The 22,608-nt window shown below is 45.2% G+C and overlaps 1 protein-coding gene across 5 annotated transcripts in view; it reads right to left on the bottom strand.

Annotated features, from left to right (window-relative positions):
• Positions 1–22,608, bottom strand: part of RGS9 (regulator of G protein signaling 9) — a 70,522-nt gene that overhangs the window by 7,681 nt on the left and 40,233 nt on the right. For 3 of the 5 annotated variants that reach the window (XM_081181346.1, XM_081181349.1, XM_081181348.1), the window contains 7 exons: positions 21,936–21,997; positions 20,088–20,201; positions 17,852–17,967; positions 17,158–17,245; positions 16,149–16,287; positions 13,073–13,161; positions 6,375–6,492 (listed from right to left, as the gene is read on the bottom strand). In XM_081181346.1, coding sequence (XP_081037472.1) covers positions 6,375–6,492; positions 13,073–13,161; positions 16,149–16,287; positions 17,158–17,245; positions 17,852–17,967; positions 20,088–20,201; positions 21,936–21,997 — 726 coding nt within the window. Of the gene's footprint in view, positions 1–4,642; positions 6,493–13,072; positions 13,165–16,148; positions 16,288–17,157; positions 17,246–17,851; positions 17,968–20,087; positions 20,202–21,935; positions 21,998–22,608 lie in introns of those variants that run through there. The other 2 variants (XM_081181347.1, XR_014004694.1) reach the window with 2 other exon arrangements.

The following is a 22,608-nucleotide window of genomic DNA, read 5'->3' as shown; positions in this document are numbered from 1 at the left end:
TACAATGCTCCAGATTTTGTCAGTGCAAAACTCCTGTGATTCTCCGAGTTGGCAGGGTTGCAAACAATTCACATGGAAACGAGTGTTAAAACTTTCACTAGATTCCACCATGATCACATAAAATGTGAAAAGGAACATCACGAAGATAAACGAAAGTGATGGTCTGAATACTGCCAAAGTTGCCTTTCAATACAGTTATGTGCAAAGCAATGTACAAAATACCCAATAACCAATAAAAGTTGCTACTAAACATGGAAAAAAGTTAGTGCATTAAAAGGGGAGGACAAAAATACAGTGGTACCTCAGGTTAAGTGCTTAATTCATTCCGGAGGTCCGTTCTTAACCTGAAACTGTTCTTAACCTGAAGCACCACTTTAGCCAATGGGGCCTCCTGGTGCCGCCGCACCACCGGAGCACGATTTCTCTTCTCATCCTGAAGCAAAGTTCTTAACCTGAAGCACTATTTCTGGGTTAGCAGAGTCTGTAACCTGAAGCGTATGTAACCTGAGGTACCACTGTAATACCTATCCAATTCAAGTACAGTGGTGCCTCGCAAGACGAAATTAATTCATTCCACGAGTTTTGTCATCTTGCGATTTTTTTCGTCTTGCGAAGCACGGTGTCGGGAAAGTTTTGGAAAAGCTTCAAAAATCACCAAAGTCTTTAAAAACCTCAAAAAAGGCTACCACACCGCATTCTATGAGTTGCTCCTCAAAGTCAAGTCGCAACTGTATTAACGGTGTTAAGAAAAAGGAAACAAACTTGCAAGACGTTTCCGTCTTGCGAAGCAAGCCCATAGGGAAAATCGTCTTGCGAAGCAACTCAAAAACCCAAAAACCCTTTCGTCTAGCGAGTTTTCCGTCTTGCGAGGCATTCGTCTTGCGAGGTACCACTGTAAAGATGTTTAATTAAAGCTTTGACACACTGTAATAAATTCTGGTATTCTACTTAAAAAACATGGTCCTGGGAAGAAGGAATCTCACTTTGAATGTCAGCTTCTCCTTCCCATCTCTTACCAAGTTCTTAATTTTTTTTCAAAAGTAGGGTAAGAGAAACATTTTCTCTCTCTTCTTTTCTCAATGATCAGGTGAAGTACATTCGGAGTTGCATGACAAAGCCAAAGCTGCTGATGTAGATATGTTGCTGGTGGAATGAATACATGAAGACAGATGGGAGAAAATATGGGGAATATGAATTTACACACGGCCTTGATATATGCCAATAAATGAAATGGTGCCAGTCATATTGGTGCAAGCCGGAAGGAAGTGATATTTGATGGCAGGTACCCAAGGACAATGATCCAGGAATTCATCAGTGACACTCGAATAACCTCTAACAAAATGGCTTGATATTTTATAGGGCATTTGCCCTGGATTGTTTAACTTTATAAAAATTGCATGTTTCACTTACTTTGTGCCATGTACCATATGTAACGAAAGGCTTGTGGACCGATAAAAATGTGATGAAGCCAACCCTATAATTCTGTCTAACTAAATAATTGCATGCACAGAATTCTCCCGCAAGTGCAAAGGAATTTCCCACCCTCCCCCTGCTTTCCCCCTAAGTCTGCTCTGGGTTCCCCCCACCCCCAACCCTCTAGAGTGGAGAGTTTGGTTGTGCTTGTGGGAGTTGTTCTGCACATGCAATGATTTAAGTTGGATGCAACCTAAACAACAATAAAGTATTCAAACATGGCTATTTGTTTCAGTGGGTGCCCTTGCATTTTTAAGAACTAACTCATAAGTGCAAACTCTAATGTGGCTTAGTTCTGTGTTGTCATTTTTCTAAAGTAAAAAGAGAAGCTTCAAAGTTTAAATGATAGCCGATTATCGTGTTGAACAACAGTTCAGACTACGTGAGCCTGCCTGACCATTAATGTCTTCTTCTGAGAACCTTCTAGGTATGGGGAGATTGCCTTTTTGAGTATTGCCATATTGTCTCTGGAACTCCCTCCACCGAAAGATCAAAGAATTGCCTTCTTGGGTCTCATTTCGGCATCAGGTTAAGACTTAATCTGTGCAACAAGGTTTCTAACTGAGCTCTGCTTTTCAAAATGGTTTGGTTTGGTTATTTAAGTGTTTGTTGTTTTCTAGTCTGCTTTGTGGCTATCTAATTTCTCTGTTTGTTGAATTAGACACGCTGTAGAGAAGTGATCCACAAATCCTAAACCAAATATAATGGAGAATACATAGGAGTAGTCCATCAAGCAGAGACAGAATGGTGTGATCTTGCACAGATACTGGGCTTACATTGCAACAACTGTCAGGAATTGTCCTTCACGCGTGAGGTGGGATGCCTTTTAGGCAGTCACCCCTTGGGGAATGGATCCAAGTGTAACTTCACTCTTTTCACTAGATTCACTACACGCTTTGCAGTAGCATAATTGTGTTCCCAGTAATTTTGTGATCTTTCCCCACCACCACTTTTTCCTGCCATGTGACTGTGGGATAGAGGAGCAAATAGTGGCCAGGTTGAAATCACCTTCCCTTTATGAAAGCTGCATTCCTATGCCCACTTACTTAGAAGTACGTCTAAGCACAGGTGTATAGGAGTGGGGGGTGTATAGTCAGGATAAGGATGTAAATGAGGAGCTTCTGAAGACTATTAGGCTCTGGTATTGCTACAAACACAGCCAGTAGAAGGCAGTTTTAGAAGATGGTACCTTATGATTAAGACATGTAGCAAGACTTAATGTTGACAAATTAAGTAGAAGCTTACCTAATTTGACATTGTCTTACACAATGGTTTTTCAAGCTCTCTTGAAGCACTAAGGATCGACGTATGCACTATTCACCAGTATTTTAGAAAAGGAAAACCAATTCAAACCAATGGGACAGAGGCAACACAGTATGAACAAATGAAAGACGCACAGAAGAGAGGCAAAAGACATGACAGACAAGAACAGTGATGATTTCGCTTTCTAGTTTTATTTGACCAGAGGAGATAAAAGAAAGGAAAAGTGAGAAAAATAAAGCAGTATTCTGAAATCCCACTAGAAGTCCCCCTCTTCTTAATTTATTTAACTAGATGTGAAGCCCATTCCATCTTGGGCATTTAACAGAAAATGAAAAGCAATGGCATCATATACATGCACTGACATATTTGCTACAAGGAAAGAAAGATGGAAGACAGCACAAGCTTAGAGGCCAACAAACAGGCTTACAGCTCTGTGGTATCTTAAGCAGTTTTCAAGCTTTCTACTGGTGAACTTGAACTCTTTCCACACTGAAGCCAACCTACTCATTACAAAGGGTTTTAGGGTACCTTTTAGGGCATACTGGGTGGAATTCAGTGTAGTGCTAAATGGGGTATTTGTGCACAACCAAACCTCCAGAGCAGATGGGGAGAAGGGGCGAGCGGACGTCATTCAATGCACACAACTTAGTTGAATCTCACCCACTATGTCCTTGGCCTTACAGTCATCCCATGTAAATGGAGAATGTAACCTACAATGCTTCCAATGCTCTTCTGTCACTGTACATTGCGGGGGGGGGGGGCATCAACACTGATGGGCATGCACTTTTTGGCTGCCACTGCTGAAGTTACCACTGAAGAAGTCCCCAAGGAACCTCAAGGTTGCCTGAAACACAGTTTGAAACCTCTTGCTTCAGGCTATTCTGTTGTTTCCATGTTGGCCTCGATAAACAAAGAGGCAAGACAAGGTATGGGGTTTCCTTTAATGAGCTAATCTCCATAGTCGCATTTTCAAACTTGAGTGCTTCATGGGACTCTGCTTACAAAATAAATGCTTATAACCAGAAAATAATAATAATAATAATAATAATAATAATAATAATAATAATAATAATAATAATAATAATAATTTATTTATACCCCACCCATCTGGCTGGGTTTCCCCAGCCACTCTGGGCGGCTTCCAACAGAATATTAAAAAACCTATTAAACATTAAAAGCTTCCCTAAACAGGGCTGCCTTCAGATATCTTCTAAAAGTATGGTAGTTATTTATCTCTTTGACATCTGATGGGAGGGCATTCCACAGGGCGGGTGCCACTACCGAGAAGGCCCTCTGCCTGGTTCCCTGTAGCTTTGCTTCTCGCAGTGAGGGAACCGTCAGAAGGCCTTCAGTGTCCGGGCAGAACGATGGGGGTGGAGACGCTCCTTCAGGTATATTGGACCGAGGCGGTTTACAGCTTTAAAGGTCAGCACCAAGACTCTGAATTGTGCTCGGAAACCCAGAACAAACTTAGTTGGTCTCTAAGGTGCTACTGGACAACATTTTTATTTATTTCCCTTGGCTACCTTTACACTTCCTTGAGCTGGTAGAAGCTATCACTCCTACACTGCTTTTAATATTGCATTTTTGTGGGGTGGGGAGGAGGGTATTTTCTCGCAGCCTTTTTGACTGTGGTGTTCTGTTTGCCACTGTCAGAGTGCATTTTGCAAGAAATGATGAAATGCAGTGACAAAGAGGAGAGAGAAACTGCAAGCAAGCCCAGAGATGGAGCAGATGATAAAGAGATATAAATCATACAGCTGAAATAACTTAATGGGAAAAGAGATGAGTAGGAGGGAGTCCCGATTCCATTCAGATGCCCATAAGATTCCGGAATGTTTTAAACACTTCTTGATCCAGACTTATGAAGTTGTTTTTGGATTAGGGTTTTGGTTTTTTTGAGAGGGTGTGAGGAGGCAAGCATTTAAGTCCTCCTGACTATGCCCACGAAGGAAACAAGAGAGGCTACATTTTATTCAACACTTCCAGTCAGTACAACTCCAATGGCTTTGACCTATGTTATTTTCAGTCTACACAGCAAGCAGGGATAGATCCCTATGGCTGTCAACTGGCTTTCCACACTACGGCAGAGAAAAAGCCTCTTGCCTAGAATACCATATCTCAATTCTTAAACTTTCAGCAAACGCAGGGGTAGTCAACATGGCTACCACTCATCAGTCATGTGATCCTCCCTCCACAAACAAGATGCATACAAATTGCTTGCCTTGTGTTCCAGGGGGTTGGCTGTTGGAGTCAACACAGGCCAGCTGCTTGCCAGAACAGGCCTGAAGACTGTAGAGTGCTGCAAGAATATCAGGAAGATTCCTTCCGAAAAGCACCCGTCTTCTTACTTTACAGTATGGCAGCCCCATGTGCACGCCTCTAAGATATTAGGTTCCCATCTTTGGGGAATTTCACAGCAAATAAAACCAAATGGGACTTGGAGCTAGGTGGAGGAAAACGAATGTTCTCCATTTGTTAGCTTACCTTTTAATACAAGAACCCTAAGGAACATAGGAAGCTGCCTGATATTGAGTCAAGACTATTGATCCATCCAGTTCAGTATTCTCTACCCTGATGGACAGCAGCTTTCCAGGGGATGTCTCCAGCCCTACCCAGAGATGTTAGGGACTTAACTTGGGGCCTTCAACATGCAGAGTAGATGCCCCAACCCCCCAAGCTACGCCCCTCCCTGTTAGGGAGGCTCTGAATCCATAAAGGACTTCCCCTCTCTATGACCAAGTTGCACCCCGGCCAACTGATACTCCTATTCCGCTCAAACGAATCTGCATTTGGGCAGACAGCTGCTTCAAGTTGCTTTGGAAATGCAGAATGCATGTTTACATGCACAAGACCACAGTACGTACTGCTTGTTAATTCGTATGGGCCAACTGCGGCCGCTTGGTTCTGTGCTTAACACCAACAAATACTGATCAGAAGACCTAATCCCCAAGCATACCCTGAAAAGAAAGGGGGGAAATAATCTACCCTTTGTTTGATATTTAACCATCTGAACTGTTTGCATGGCAAGGTGAGGGGTGCCTGAGCTGTGTTAAGTATGCACCCTTATTTAGGATTCCTCAACAGTGCCCGGAAACCAGAATAAGCTCTGCCCTGTGCCTCACAGCACACTTTTGCCATCTCTTCCCCTCCATCCTTTGCAGGCAGCGGGAGAAGAGGGAAGCCAGTTGCCATGGTATCTCGATTTCCGAATATTTAGAACCGGGAGGGATGTTTCAGGCAGTTTATAGAAAACATTGTTTCCTTGCCTTGTTTAAAACACACACACACACACACAAGCCCATTTGATATGGGGAAAGTCACTGTGAGGTTCACATGGCAACTTCTGCCATCTGCGTTCAACGATTCTACCAGCGATGGCTTGTGAAGTGACACTACTCTGGGCGCCATGGCAACAACATGCTGTGTGTAAAGGAGGGATGCAGAGCACAGAGAAGTGTTTCGTATAATGACGAAGCACCACTGCCACCTGCAGGGAGGAGACGGGAAATACAGCTCTACATTCAGCCAACACCCTCACGACTCCTCTGCTTGGCCTTTTCACCAACACCTGAGCCCTACTTAGCAGGTGGGGGCTCCTGCTTGAGCTGGCTTCTACGATCCAGCTTGCTCATAACCTGGGTGATGTCCACGTTGGCCGCTGCTTCTTTCGCCTTGGCTTCTTCCTCCTGTTGCCTCAAGACGACGGGGCTGGGGCTGGAGCGGAGGTGCCGGCGAGCAAACGGATTATTAGAGCTAAAAAAGAAAACAGAGGAGAAGACAGTAAGGGGAGGGTCGTTGTGTACGACAGTGGAAGGCGGACGTATCTGAGGGCGTCTGGGGAGGCAGAAAAACACAGGAGCGTCGAGAAACCACATCAAACCCAGCTCTGCGCCAATGGATTAATCAGTGCCTGTTTACAAAACGAATTGCCCTGGGATAACATCCCATAAACTCAGTGTGGTTTAGTGGTTAAGTGCGGTAGTCTTGTAATCTGGGGAACCGGGTTCGCTTCCCCGCTCCTCCACATGCAGCTGCTGGGTGACCTTGGGCCAGTCACACTTCTTTGAAGTCTCTCAGCCCCACTCACCTCACAGAGTGTTTGTTGTGGGGGAGGAAGGGAAAGGAGAATGTTAGCCGCTTTGAGACTCCTTCAGGTAGTGATAAAGCGGGATATCAAATCCAAACTCTTCTTCTATACAGACAGGGGGAATGAATCAGGGCTTGAATCAAACTGCTCTGGAGGGTAGGACTCGAACCAATGTCTTCAAGTTACAAGAAAGAAGATTCCGACTAAACCTTTCTGACAGGGAGAGTTGTTCGACGGTGGAACGGTCTCCCTCGGGAGGTTGTGGACTCTCCCTTCCTTGGAGGTTTTTAAGCACAGTTTGGATGGCCATCTGTCATGGATGCTTTAGCTGAGATTCCTGCATTGGAGGGGGCTGGACTGGATGACCTTTGGGGGCATCTTCCAACTCTGCAATTCTATGAAAGGGAGACAGCAAATTCTGGAAAGGTCAGAGGTCCTTGCCTTTCATCCCAGGGCTGGATGAAGAACATGTGGCTGTTGCCGGGCTCCAACTCCCATCAGCCCTAAACGTTGGCCATGCTGGCAAGGGCTGATGAGAGTTGGGAGTCCACAACAACATCTGGAGCGCTGCAAGGTCCCCATCCCTATCTCAGGGTTAGAGGTAGCTCCACCCTTTCTGTAGCATATTTGCTGCACCTACATCGATGTTCCACACTTTCAGTGGCAAATGTGTGCACATCAAAGGGAGAGCAAGATTTCCTACATCAAATAACATGACGTCATTACTCCTTTGGCGCCGCTGGTCTCAGACTCAGGATGGCAGACTCTGGGGGAAGATGAGCAGAGAGACGAGGAAGAATGGGAGGAGGAGGCTGCAACAGATGGAAGCCTCCCTCTGAACTCATCTGGTTCTAATGTTGAAACAGGAGAGAGAACTGTCAAGAGTCTCAGGAGGACTCTGAGCTTGGGGTGGCCAAGCAGGATTCAGATAGGGAGGTGAATCCGATGCTTTCTCCCAGGACAAGGCCGTGACACTGGAGAAAGAAGGTCTGCCTTAAAACTTGATGGCTTGGTGTGGGAAACTTGTTGGGACAACTTCTCAGCTCCTGCACTTCTTGTTACCAACCCTGGACTCATGAACCCTGTCCCCTGGCTTCTAGACTGGGCTCATCCCCACCAACCCTTTGCTTTGTGAGATCTTCATGACTGCATAAGCTCATTTCCTGCCGCCGCTTTACTCATGCCTTATAAAGATCACTTTTGGGTTATCTGAGGCCCTTCTCTGTGTCCCCCATCCCAGAGAGGTTCAAAGGGTGGCAACAAGAGAACAGGCCTTTTCTGTGGTGGCTCCCGATTGTAGAATGCTCTCCCCAGAGAGGCTTGCTTGGCGCCATCACTACATGTTTTTAGGCACCAGGCAAAAACATTTCTCTTTACCCAGGCCTATGGCTATTAAATAATCTATGGCCCGTGAAAGCATGAGGGAGTGGACTCTTATTAAGATGACTATTTGATTATTGGTGGTCTGTATGTTTTTATCACTGATATTCTGTAATGTGTTTTTAATATTGTACATTGTCCTGGGATCTTCTGATAAAGGGCAAAATATATGTTGAATAAATAACAACAACAACAATAAACACCCACATTTTTGAGTAGAGATCTCTGATGGGTAAGGTTCAGAGTACTATAAAGAATTCCAAGAGATCTGAAAATTAGCTAGGATAGCCAGCAAGGGAGCATAGTAGAAATATCCTAGAATTCCTTGATAGGTCTGTCAACAAGCTTGAGATAAAAGGTAAAGGGACCCCTGACCATTAGGTCCAGTCTTGACCGACTCTGGGGTTGTGGCGCTCATCTCGCTTTATTGGCCGAGGGAGCCGGCGTACAGCTTCCGGGTCATGTGGCCAGCATGACTAAGCTGCTTCTGGCGAACCAGAGCAGCACACGGAAACGCCGTTTACCTTCCCACCGGAGCAGTACCTATTTATCTACTTGCACTTTGACGTGCTTTCGAACTGCTAGGTTGGCAGGAGCAGGGACCGAGCAACGGGAGCTCACCCTGTTGCGGGGATTCGAACCGCCAACCTTCTGATCAGCAAGTCCTAGGCTCTGTGGTTTAACCCACAGTGCTAACCCGCACTCCAAGCTTGAGATAGTGACCTCTAATTGTTCTCTGTGTGTATGTGTGTGTACATTTCAGGACTTGTCCCCCAATGCAAACCCCTTCCTAAGATATGATTACTGATTCTACAGATACGTGCTCCCTAAATCCTAAGCAAAACATTTTAAAAAGCAAGCGCTTCTGTTATTAACGCTAGCAACCAAACTCCATATGGGAGGAACAAGATCTCTCCTTAGATTTTCAGCCTGCAAGTGCTTTCAGAGATATATTCATGGCTGAAAGATGGTAGCAGATCACTCTCTCAGCTTTACACACACCTGCTCTGTGCCACCACTTCATTCTGTACCTGCAAATTATTCCAAAGTGCAGTTGAATGCTGTCTGCAGCATTCTGGTTATGTGCGAAGCCTTTTCAGAAGCACTTCACAGCAAACACGACTACATTTGCGAGTGCTACTTGCAAAACTGCGCAACATAGCAGTGTTTGAAAATCGCATTGGTGGCAGCCAGGTATTTTAGAGAGCTGCAGGCTGCACACACTTCAGAGTTCAAGTATGACTGGACTTAACTGTCCAGGGGTCCTTTACCTTTTCCCTTTACACCTTGTTAAAATGCAGATAGAAGGTGGCATTTGCAAACACCCTGAAACAGGCATATGAAATTCTCTTTGTGAGACTTTGGTAACTGGGAACTATATATATAAAAAAGACCTAGACCAAGTTCCATCTACCTCACTGACACACACACACACACCAAATGACAGTGTGGTCCCAGAATAAGAGAGCCACATCCATTGGTGGGAGGGGAAGGCAGGGAGGCAACATTTCGATTAAAGTCAATGAGATTTGTCAGGGAACTGCCATTGGCTCAGAGGCGAGAAACAGAAGGGCAGTTGTGTTACAGGGAGCCTCCAAAAATCTTGCAAAGCAGTTCCTCTTCCGGGGAGGAGGAAAGCCCCACCTCCAGTGGGGAAGAGGTGCAAGGACCAGAGGATGCTGGTAGGAGACTTAACACTGCTCCTGAGCAAGCCGGACAGGAGGGAAACACGCATTTGCCACCGCCCATCCTGAGCAGTAGTCTGAGGCGCAGAGAGGGGCGGAGACGGTTGGGGGTAACAAAACTCTTATGTTGGGGGAGGTACAAAAGAAGACCACTCCCAGATTCTGCTAGCGGTTGAGCCAGACATGAGCTTTGGGGCTCTTCACTGTAAATAGTTTGCACCAAAATAAAGCCTGTAAAACACAGGTCGGAGTCCTGCCTGGTTACTCTCGAGCAACTGCAACAGCCACCTGACAGGATTACTTTGGAGGAGTGTACCATATATGGCAAGAACATGCTACTGCTGTGAATGAGATATCTTGTTCATTTCTCAATTCAGGATTAAAAGGTTGTTATGTGAATTGGGGGGGCGGGATACTTCTAACTCACAAAGGAAGTCTACAGACAATGACCATTTTGCGTGGGTGTCCCCTTCCCGGCCCCTGTGCATGTCAGCAGACCAGGTATGAGCATCCCCACCCCACATCCGAAAGGATCCGTGCATTGGCAATTGCTTGGATGAGGACAATGTTGAGTGGACAACATGAGATGCATCAAATCCACTTTAAACTACCATGTGTGCACAGCCTTTATGCACTTAATGAAGGAAACACTGGCCTTGCCACAACAAACACAATTGCCACATAAAAAGCGGAGCAGTCCTAAAAAATAAAAACACTCAAAAGATTATACACAGAATATTCAAACACATGCTTAATCTGGGTTCCATAGAATCTGGTTTTGATTAAACTACGGCAATTCTCTGTCTAGACAAATCTTATACAGGGTAACGTTGAACTCTCTCTCCTGCTAAGAGACAGAACCCAAGACTCACATTCTTAGTGCAGATCCAAATGTTATCAAGCAGGGAGATGAGATCGATATCTAGTCCTCTGAACCCTTTGTTAATTTATGGGAAGCCACATTGCCCACTCTAACTGCTGTTAACAGAGGGATATAACACATGTTTCCATTTGAGTGTATACACACGGAAGTAAGAACTGTGTCTTAGAACAGGGATGATGGCTGACAAAGAGCCACAGAGCAAGGGAGGGGCTCAAATATTGCTGACTTTCCTCACAACCTGCCCGAAGACTAGAAAGTCCAGCTTGAGGACAGCCCAGGGAAAAGGGTGAGGAGAAGCAGCAGGCAGGAGAAGCGCTTCTTCGTTGGGTAATATATTTCTATGTTGGTTTTCATAGCAAAAGGCAGCTACAGCTACCTTCTGTTTCTCCCTTGATGTAGTCCAAGGGTAGGCAACCTAAGGTCAGGGGGCCGGATCCGGCCCGATCGCCTTCTCAATCCAACCCATGGATGATCAGGGAATCAGTGTGTTTTTACATGAGTAGAATGTGTCCTTTTATTTAAAATGCATCTCTGGGTTATTTGGGGGGCCTGCCTGGTGTTTTTACATTGGTACCTTGGGTTACAGATGCTACAGGTTACAGACGCTTCAGGTTACAGACTCCGCTAACCCAGAAATAGTACCTCGGGTTAATAACTTTGCTTCAGGATAAGAACAGAAATCGTGCGGCGGCAGCGGGAGGCCCCATTAGCTAAAGTTGTACCTCAGGTTAAGGACAGTTTCAGGTTAAGAACAGACCTCCGGAACGAATTAAGTTCTTAACTCGAGGTACTATTGTACATGAGTAGAATGTGTGCTTTTATTTAAAATGCATCTCTGGGTTATTTGTGGGGTATAGGAATTCATTCATCTCCCCCCCCCGCAAAAAAATAAAAATAGTTCAGCCCTCCACATAGTCTGAGGGGTGGTGGACCGGCCCACGGCTGAAAAAGGTTTCTGACCCCTGATGTAGCCCTATGTCATTCTACACTAGGGATGGGGGGGGTGAGAGAGTTTTGATTCAGTTCTCATTTAAAGGCGAATCTACCTAATTCATGCTTTCTGAACTCAACACACCAAAACCCAGCCGCCTTTCAAAATTTGCACTTCCCGTGATCTTGCAATTCAGAAAGCAGCTTACTAAAAACACGCACAGCGAAACTGCATGCAAAGAACAAATAAAGCTCTGCTGCAACAGCAACAAAAGTGGGTGGAGAGGTGGGAAGGAAACAGTTTTCATAAAGAAGCAGTCGGAATACAGTGGTACCTCGGGTTACAGATGCTTCAGGTTACAGGCGCTTCAGGTTACAGACTCCGCTAACCCAGAAATAGTACCTTGGGTTAAGAACTTTGCTTCAGAATGAGAACAGAAATTGTGCTCCAGTGGCGCAGCTGCAGCGGGAGGCCCCATTACCTAAAGTGGTGCTTCAGGTTAAGAACAGTTTCAGGTTAAGAACGGACCTCTGGAACGAATTAAGTATTTAACCCGAGGTACCACTGTATTTCAAAAGCTTGCTGGAAACGAGTCGCCTTGTTCTGCCATCTGAAGCAGCAAAGGAGGAGGGAGGTTTGAGGGAACCGTCCCTTAAAGGTAAAGACAAACACGTCCTTGAGAGAAACTGCATCATGTTATTCACCTGTAGGGTGAGCTCTCAGCTTTGCAGTTTGCGTGAGAGTTGCACATTCCAGAAGGCAGAATGCTAAGCCAGCCACTAGTCTTGTCTTCTGCGCCACATGTCAGCAGGCTGCCTGGCCTGTAGGGAACCCCTGTTTCTCAGACCCAGCCAGCCCCTTCTGCAACATGAGGGTAAACATATAGGCCTATTACACAAGGATGCTAGTAAGGACCTCGAGAACATGCCCTTCAAGCAGCTTGGGAAACCACTCAATGAATACATGACTGCTGCTAATATTAACAACTCTTCTTATTGCTGCTGCTCAATAAACCAGCTTCAGGAGCCTGCAGACGAGGCTTACCATAGGGTGGTTTCCATAACAACCAACAGCAGTGCAAGGTACAGCTGTTTCTGTCCAGCTATGCTTTAAAGAAAGAGGGGAATGTGGCGCAGGCTAGTGGCCAGAGGAAACTCCTGTTAGGGCAAAAGGCTTTTCCACAATAGCTGATCCTTCTTGGAAGCGAAGCATCTGCAGACTCCAAAATGAGGGGTTATCTGTCTGTCCCGCCCAACATGAAAAACCCCACTTTAAATTATGCAAATGCCTAAATCACAGTAGTTTTTGCTCAGGCCCTCGTTTAAACCAACAGCAAATAACCCGCAATTAAACCCTAATCGGCTTGCCTTTTCTTCACGGCGGCTTCTTGCGGCACAATTGCCTTGGACAGTATTTCCTTGTATATCGGAGACTTTAAATAGCGACCGAACGAATCCTACTGGGGAGAAGGAAAGGGGAAACGGTAGTTATAGATTACAAGCATCCTAATTAAAATCATCTCTCCTTACAGCTGTTTGGGAGTCAAAGTGGCGGGTGGGGGGGCGTGCAAGGGAAGAGAATAATGTCGCCCAAGAGCACAACGGAACATCTCTTCTCCACATTACATATGTGTTATGAAAACCACTGGTTAAATTAACGCCCATGTGGTTAGAAATCTGTGGCCAGAGCACTCAGTAAGAGATGGGGGAGAGGTTCTCATCCTAGGAAGGAAAAAACATCACATAAGCTCCAAGCTTCAAGTGTGCATTTCGACCATTCAAAGCCAGCGAAAGGAAGTGGGAATTGTATTATTAAAGGGTATATATGCTATGACTCCTTGAAGGCTATGGCCTGATATACCTCGAGTCACTCAGAGCTACTATACAGTGGTGCCCCGCAAGACGGAAAACTCGCTAGACGAAAGAGTTTTCCGTTTTGGAGGTGCTTCGCAAAACGAATTTCCTATGGGCTTGCTTCGCAAGATGACAATGTCTTGCGAGTTCCTGCTGTTTTTTTTCCTTTCCCTCTCTTTTTCTAAGCCGCTAAGCCGCTTATCAGCTGATCCGATCAGCAGATAAGCCACTAAAAGCCGCTAATAGCGCTAATCCGCTAATCCTTCAATGGGCTTGCTTCGCAAGACGAAAAAACCGCTAGACGAAGAGAATCACAGAACGGATTCTTTTCGTCTTGCGATGCACCACTGTATTATGTAAGCACCTTTGCAGGGCATATACCCTAAGTGTGGTGGGATTACCTAACTGAGATTGGAAGACGTAAGATGGTCCTAACAACAACAACAACAACAACAATAATAATTTATTATTTATACCCCGCCCATCTGGCTGGGCTTCCCCTGCCACTCTGGACGGCTTCCCAAAAAATATTAAAATACTGTAATACATCAAACATTAAAAGCTTCCCTAAACAGGGCTGCCTTCAGATGTCTTCTAAAAGTCTGGTAGTTGTTGTTCTCTTTGACATCTGGTGGGAGGACGTTCCACAGGGCAGGTGCCACTACCGAGAAGGCCCTCTGCCTGGTTCCCTGTAACTTAGCTTCTCGCAGTGAGGGAACCGCCAGAAGGCCCTCAGTGCTGGACCTCAGTGTCCGGGTAGAACGATGGGGGTGGAGACGCTCCTTCAGATATACTGGACCGAGGCCGTTTAGGGCTTTAAAGGTCAGCACCAACACTTTGAATTGTGCTCAGAAATGCTGCTGCCGTTTGGGTTAGATGGCTTTCTGGTTTCTTCAATCTATTGGATCTATTGTTCTTGTAATGACACATCATTTTGCCACCATCTGGCCCAACACATTTCAAATCACATTATCAAACTTGCTGGGGGTGGGGGGGAGGGAGGACAAATGTTGTGGTTAAACTATTTCGCTTCCTCCATCCATCTCCTGTGTCAAGCTGCAGTCGGTGTCAGCTGAAATTAAGTTTCCTGTGGTTGCATTACATTTTCTGAAAGCACACTAAGAGGCTTTAAAGTATTCTGAGAAAGCTGAACCCCAGAGAAGTTGACTATTGAACTGAATGCTACCTTCGCAACTTTATTCATTTGGCTACTGCTTCTGTAATGTTATGAGGTCAGCCTCATGAGGTCAGGAAAAGAGGCAGGTGTGCCTTCATCTGGAAAAGAGGCCCAGGGATGGGAAAGGGGATGTTCGCACATAACGCTAAGTCTTGTTTTAACCATTGCCTGCTCAGCAAACCACAAGCCATCCCATAGACGGTGGATGAAGGGCCATAGCTCAGGAGAAAAGCTGCTTTGCACCTGAAATCCCAGAGAGCCGCTGTCAATTAGTTTAGACCACGCTGAGTTAGATGGACCAATGGTTTGAAATGGCTTAAGACAGCTTCCTACGTAGATGAGCAAACAAGTCATTCTTCATTTCCCCGAAGCTTTAGTGTGTTTTTCAGCTGCTCCAGCCTTGTGCCTCTGCAGCTTAGCAAGCATCTGAGGTAGGGTGGCCAAGGCATGATGCTAAACCATAGTTAAAACGAGCCATGGTTTGTAAGCCAACACCATACCATGGCTTCACATAATGGATTCCATTAGAAAACAAACCATGATTAGTCTGTTAGACTGGGTTTAGATGTTCAAACAGAAGTCACAGTTCAGTCAAAGAAACCATGGGTTTGCTTTAAGTGCAGACGGGGCCACTTTATAGGAAAATGCCAGAGAAATTAAGAACTGCAGCTCTGTTATACAAAAGATCAAAGCTATCCTGTTTTGTCTTCTAATTTCAAAAATACTGCCATTGTATACGTTGGGCATTCTTAGATCTTACATAATTTTATTCTGCATAAATAGTATATTAGTTCCTTCCTCATCAAAGCATAGCTTTGATTATATTTTTGCATGGCCAAAATAAGGGCTGTAAAAAGGTAAAGGGACCCCTGACTATTAGGCCAAGTCGTGACCGACTCTGGGGTTGCGGCGCTCATCTCGCTCTATAGGCCTAGGAGCCGGCGTTTGTCCGCAGACAGCTTCCAGGTCATGTGGCCAGCATGACTAAGCCGCTTCTGGTGAACCAGAGCAGCGCACGGAAACGCCGTTTACCTTCCCGCCGGAGAGGTACCTATTTATCTACTTGCACTTTGATGTGCTTTCGAACTGCTAGGTTGGCAGGAGCAAGGACCGAGCAACAGGAGCTCACCCCGTCAAGGGGATTCGAACCACCAACCTTCTGATTGGCAAGTCCTAGGCTCTGTGGTTTAACCCACAGCACCACCCGCGTCCCGTCAGCCCCAAAAGGAGGTGTCCCAAGACTGTCACAAAAAAATTTATTTCATGTGTTTTCTTCAAACTTCACCAGGGTAGATTCAGACAACGGGCAAATCCTGCTTCTCTCAAAAAGGCTTGGGTGGGAGTGATGGCGATGCCACTTGGATAACTGGGAAGGACAGCCAGCCAAAATTAATAAGCAAAAAAACAACAAACCTTCTTCATCAGCATATAAATGTGAGTCTGTGCAGCATCTAAGACATAGCGATGAGGGTGTTTGAGGCCTCTGACCGTGATGCCCATAGTGGTGCCGTCAATATTGATCCAGCGCCTGGCTCCAGGTGCCAAGAAGGTCCTGAAATCGAAAATGAAAATAAAGGGGATTAAAATAAAGCTGGGGAAGAAAGGCTGTAGGGACATACTTCCTGTTTGAGGCTGCTCTAAAAGTTCTCCTGTCGACCTACGGAATGGAATTCTTACGTTTTGATGTGAAGAGGTATCGCTAATGGTCTCCTGTTATCTCAGACGCTGCACATGTACCTAATGATGTGTAGCTTTAATGCCACCAGTCCTCCAGTGGAACCACTCCAGCGGCTCCAGCTGACATTTCACTTAGGATACAGTGGTACCTCGGGTTAAGAACTTAATTCATTCCAGAGGTCCGTTCTTAACCTGAAACAGTTCTTAACCTGAGGCACGCTTTCGCTAATGGGGCCTTCTGCTGCCCCTGCACCACTGGCGTGCAATTTCCGTTCTTATCCTGGGGCAAAGTTGTTAACCTGGAGCAACCACTTCCAGGTCAGCGGAGTTTGTAACCCAAAGCGTTTGTAACCAGAAGCGTCTGTAACCCAAGGTACCACTGTATTCTAAAGACTCCTCAGTGCAAAAGTCTCAGGCCATGTAGATAGTCTTCCAGCGCTAGAAAGAAGAATGTTCCGGCATGGCAAATGTGCTTACAATCATATTCTTAAGATGAATTTGTGTGACCCTTCTTCTCCCCGTAAAGTAGCTTTTTTTTTTGCATCTATCATGTGGCAGAAATCTATGTGCAACTAGGTCACATGAAGACTTCTGCATGGATTTACCAGTGCTTTGAAATCCTACTAAAAACATGAAAGAAAATGCAACTCAGCGTTTCGTTTCATTATTTTTTTTTACAAAAACTGGTACAATGTAGGAAAAGGACACCAGGGAAAGTTTTTGTAACGCTATATACTGTGCTCACTTGTAAATTTCTTCTGCTTTTTCTTTCACCTTGGATTGGTCTCCATACTTCAGATCTTCACAAGCTTCCCAAAATCCCAGATTCTCCCCTGAATTAAAAGAGAAAGGAAAATAATCCTGCGTGATATATAATATTTTAAGTCAATAGCCTAAATCGGCTGAATGTGATTCTAGTGTGGTGATGCAAAGGGGGACCCTGAATTGGCCCTTCTAGAAGCAGGTGCAGAGATTTTCTTATTTCCTCCTCATGGAAAGTTGCCCTTCCCAGAATTCTTGCTTTTGCACAAATGTCAGAAGTACGGGAGCTTTCTCTGTCTTGGATCTGGGCATACTACTTCTTGCCCTATTCATTTGTGGCCTTGCAGATACAGAGAGGAGCTACAATATGCAAAAAGCTTTGCGTTTTCAAGCCCTTTTAATACATCACAGCAGCCCCTTTGTGGCGGCAGGCTTTGTATTGTTTTATGTCTTGAGCCACTTGGATGTAAAGCCATGGGCAAAAGCTATAATGGACAGATTTGTACTCTTTGCACTGTTACCTCAGGGCACCTCACCTATTGTAAAGGGAGAAAGGAAGCAGGTTTTTTTGGAAAATGAGATTCATCTCAGGGGAGCCACGTATGACATCAAAGTCCTCCAGCACTTTAAAGAGGAGCTAGAGAGGTGGAAAAGCAGCGACACAATTTCACACCCACCGCTGAACTCTTTCTTCAGGAACAGCTGGAAGTTCTGGCGGCCTTTGGGATCCCTCATCAGCTCGCTAAAATTGAAGGCCCATCTCTCCACTCGTGATTTGGTGGGGATTTCCACCCTGCAGAAGTTTAATGGCAAAGAGGTTGCACTGTTTCTTTCTGAAATCATTTCCTGTGAGATTCAGTCTATCTATTTGTGTGCTTTAATAGAAAGCAGAAGCCCCATGCGCAGGCAGACACCCACACACACCACACAAACACACACACACACACTCTCCACACATACCAGGTTGACAGCATAGAGATTTCCCCTCTGCTTTCCAATACACCTCAATGAGCTCTCGAGTCCAAGTAACTAGTAATTAAGCATTGTTGCATATAGCAGGATAATAATAATAATAATAATAATAATAATAATAATAATAATAATTTATTATTTATACCCCACCCATCTGGCTGGGTCCCCCCAGCCACTCTGGGCAGCTTCCAACAAAACACTAAAATACAATAACCTATTAAACATTAAAAGCTTCCCTAAACAGGGCTGCCTTTAGATGTCTTCTAAAAGTCTGGTAGTTATTTTTCTCTTTGACATCTGGCGGGAGGGCGTTCCAAAGCGTGGGCACCACTACCGAGAAGGCCCTCTGCCTGGTTCCCTGTAACTTGGCTTCTCGCAGCGAGGGAACCGCCAGAAGGCCCTTGGCGCTGGACCTCAGTTTCCGGGCAGAACAATGGAGCTGGACCGAGGCCGTTTATACACAAAGCGTCTGATTCTAATTTGATTCATAATGCAATAGCTTCACTGAGCAGGTATTATTGATTCCCATTGTCCAACAACAAAGCACGAATCCTAATTACATTTTGGAGAAGGCACACCATAACAAGGAGGCATATATTTGCGTTGGCACCTGCAACTAACACCAGAGCATGCTCAGATCAGCTCTTCACCCAGGGTGAGAAGTGTGCAGCCCTAGACCTAACTTCCTGTTGGTGGCAACAGGGGAGAGACAGGAAAGAAGGCCAAACAGAGAGGATGCAGTTTGTCACACCTGTGTTTAGCTCTGGTCTCGTCCACTTTTGCCAACCACTGGTTTCAGATACTTTCCACCACTGACTCTGACTCTGTCCACCAACAGCATGGCTGCCAACAGATTATTCCTGACACAGCATAGTTCTCAATAACAACAACAACAAAGATTCTGCACCCCTCTCTTAGGCCAACATTCATGAGGCTTGAAGCAGCTCTTTTTGAAAACAGGTTTGTAATGGGAAGGTAAAACCTATCTCGGTCAGGAATGCTCATCCGCGTTACAAATGCCTCTCCTCTGCTTTCCAAAGACACATTTTCCAAAACCAGGGGTATGCAACCTTTAAGACAAAAAGAGCCACTTGGACCCGTTTCCAAAGGGAAAAAAACTGGGAGCTGCAAAACTTGTCATTATAAAAATAACTTTTTTGTCACTTTTTTAATTATTTCTTTGTTTGACCCCTCAGAATTACTCCTCCTCATAGAAATAAACATTAAATTAACAAGTTACCTTTTGTGTGTGTGTGTGTTGTTCACTCCCCTTCAAAACAGTGACCAGCGTACATGCCCCCTTTCAATGCAGTGACCAGCGTACATGCCCCTTACAATGTAGCGGGCGGGCGGGAAGGTGACGTCAGGACGGTGCGTGACTAATGCATGCACCGCCCCCATGCGACGTCACAGCCAGTACAGCGCCCGCCACAGTGGGGAGTTTTGGGGCGCACAATGCGCCTCCTCCCCTCGCTAGTATCCGCCCCGGAGCCGCGGCAAAGGTGTAAAAGAGCCACATGCGGCTCCGGAGCCGCAGGTTGCAGACCCCTGTCCAAAACAATGTACTGTAAAAACCGAAACACAGTCATCCTTCAAAATGCACACTTGTTCTTCAGCCAAGTAACGTGAATATAATGCATATAACGGAGATAAAGTGTTCATTATATAAGGGGAAATTGCTTTGCCAAAAAAAAAGTGTATATCAAGCAAAATTGCACAGAAACATACGTAAGGAGAATTTTGCACAAAAAAGGCTGGTGAATTTTTATGTGAACTTTTTTTAAAAAAAATAAAATAAAATCTCAAACTGATGTGGAAATGTGGAGAATTGTGCTGAAGATTGGGAAAATGAGAGCCTAAGAGAAACTGAAACTGACAGATTCACCCCTGCTTAGGTAAAGTCACTGTAACTCACAAAATGAATGTAAATGTAGTACATACAGCTTTGCATTGTAATCCCAAAAGTCAACCTCATCTGAGATCCAGGGGTTGCTGGGGAGGCATCCTGAGATTATGCAGTCATTGGAGCGGAACTGTTCACAGTACTTCACAATTCTGAAAACATTGGAGATGAAAACAAGGTGATCATCTGTGGGCAACATCATAAACAGCAGGGTAGGAAGGAAACTACGAATGACTTCAACGACTGCTCAAGATGAAGGACGTTCTGTGCTGTGAATTATAACACTTGGAACCTTCCTACCTAGCCCAACAGTGATTTTTATACCCGTCATTTCACAAAACAGTTACAAATTTTGTGTTGGTTCTAAGCTCACTGCAGAAGAGCGAAAAGGCTGAACAATCCATTATATGCATATGCCTATGGGGAACACATCCCAGAATATCACCTGGCAAAGCCCAGCCTGGACTCCACCACTTTGGAACGCAGGTGAAGGATCATGGGTTTGAATGTACCCCTGAATGTATAAAAAAAACCCCACCTATTTAGCAGAAAGCAACTACATGGAGGGAAAGTGGCGTAGTCTAGCCTTCCTGTAGATATGATAGTTTCGCTCTGGAAAGCTATTTTAACATGGGAGATTATTAAAACCTGCAGTCTGAAGTGCCAATGTCCAGGAAGAGCTGCACCAAATGATGTTTCTAGGCAACCAGTTTGCTTAATCGTGCAATGAGTTAATGGGAGCTGGGCCTCAATTAGCAGACACTCAACCTGGCAGGTATCCAACTTTGTGTTATCTTACTTTAAAAACTCAAAAACCTGGCTGCATTCCTGGTGTTTGCATGCTTCGGTGCAGGCATGCACCTGGGCTTTTTTTCAATTCAGCTATTGCTTGCTCATGCATGCCAGAAAACAGACGGCCGTTTTGGCTGAGGAGGCCAGGTGCAAAACCGTAAAGCGATCCTGCACTTTCTTCAATAGTTGTGCAGAACAGGGAATTTGAGCAAGTGTAATTTGACGCACATCTGGTCCCCTTAGCTTTGGCTTCCCTCTAGGCTAATAGAAAGCTCCTGCTTCTAGATGCTTCTGCTGGGAAAGATTCTGTCCCCCTGCCCTTTCCCAGCTTGTGGAGGATGGGGAGCATTCGGTGGCCCAGCCTAACAAAGAGCAGGAGAGTTCAGAAGGGGAGATTCACATGACGATGTCTCCCAGGGGCAGGCAGTGCATCAGGGGAAGAGAAGAGACTCCCCACTGCCCTATTCCGTTCAGGCCAGGAATTCTTGAACGGAGGTGGATTCGTGAAACTTAGTCTGGAATAGATGAGCCTTGGGGTCCCTTCCAACTCTACAATTCCATGGTTCTATGATGTGAGATTAGAAAGAAAGGCTTCAGGTCAGAAAGGTCAGAAAGGGCAAAGCTCAAAACAAATACCCATCCTGCCATTTCTTTTCTTTTCTTTTTTAAATAAGCACTAGCTAAATCACATTATTGAAAGTACTGAATTAGGGCTTATCCACACTGACCTTTGGGCCCACTCTTTCTAGACAGTGCCTGTGCTGTGACACTCTGTGTCGGAGCATTTTTAATTTTTACCCTGAGCTTTCCCCACAAAAACCTGCTCTTTAAAGCTGAATCGGAGCAAACATCAATTCAGGTTGTCTGTGGATTGACGTTTGCTCTGATTGAGCTTTAAAGAGTGGGTGTTCAAAGGGAAAGCTCCAGGACAAACAAACAAAAAATGGGGTGGGTGGGTGTGCTTGGACAAAAAGCTTTAAGTCACAGACTGCGCTTGGAAAGAGTGGTGGAAAAGTTAAGTGTGTGTAAGCCCTCAATCACTAATAAATGGAAGGGCATAATATGCTATGCCTTAAAACAAAGTTAGCACTTACCCTCCCAGGGAGACAGAGGACTTTACTGTGGTTTTCATTATGGCCTGCTGGTAGTACATGATCTAAGCAGGAAAACAGTTTTCATTATGTCAGCAGAACCACAGGCGCTTGCGAGAAATCCTCATCCACCAAGAAGCTAGCAAGAGGTTTCCCATACCCTTATAAGAAGGGTGAGTGTCCAGAAATCAGTTTCCTGCATTGTAAAATTCTCACAATGGAAATACAAGAAGTTGAAGCAGATACCATTTGGAAGGCTCCATTCATGGAGGAGAAGGCTATCAGAAGCTACTAGGGCCTTTTAGATGTGCTTGTGGGAGCAGGGCTATTGGATTAGCTTTTGTTTCATTATGCGTTTTGTGTTCTCTGTGATCGTCGGAGGAAGGGAGGTATGCAAATTTAATAAATAATAATGTTGTTGTTGATGATGATGATCAGTGGTGTGTGGTGAAACTTTTCATAGGCGAACAGTTAGGGCCAGAGGTGCCAGTTTGTGAGGGCGATGTCACATGAGCAATGTTTTGATGTCCTGACGTTGCACATGTGAGCATTGCGCCTCCCTCCCTAAGCTGGGCAGAAGCTTCCTGGGCTTTGGGAAGAAGGCGCCACTGATTGATGATGATGGCCACATTCAACCTCCTCTGTCAGAAGAAGAAGAAGAAGAGCTTGGATTTGA

The sequence above is a fragment of the Podarcis bocagei genome (genome assembly GCF_964188305.1).
Source record: "Podarcis bocagei genome assembly, chromosome: 2".
Lineage (NCBI taxonomy): Eukaryota > Metazoa > Chordata > Lepidosauria > Squamata > Lacertidae > Podarcis > Podarcis bocagei.
The sequence above is the reverse complement of the archived record's forward strand: the minus strand, read 5'-3'. Positions and strand labels throughout refer to the sequence as shown.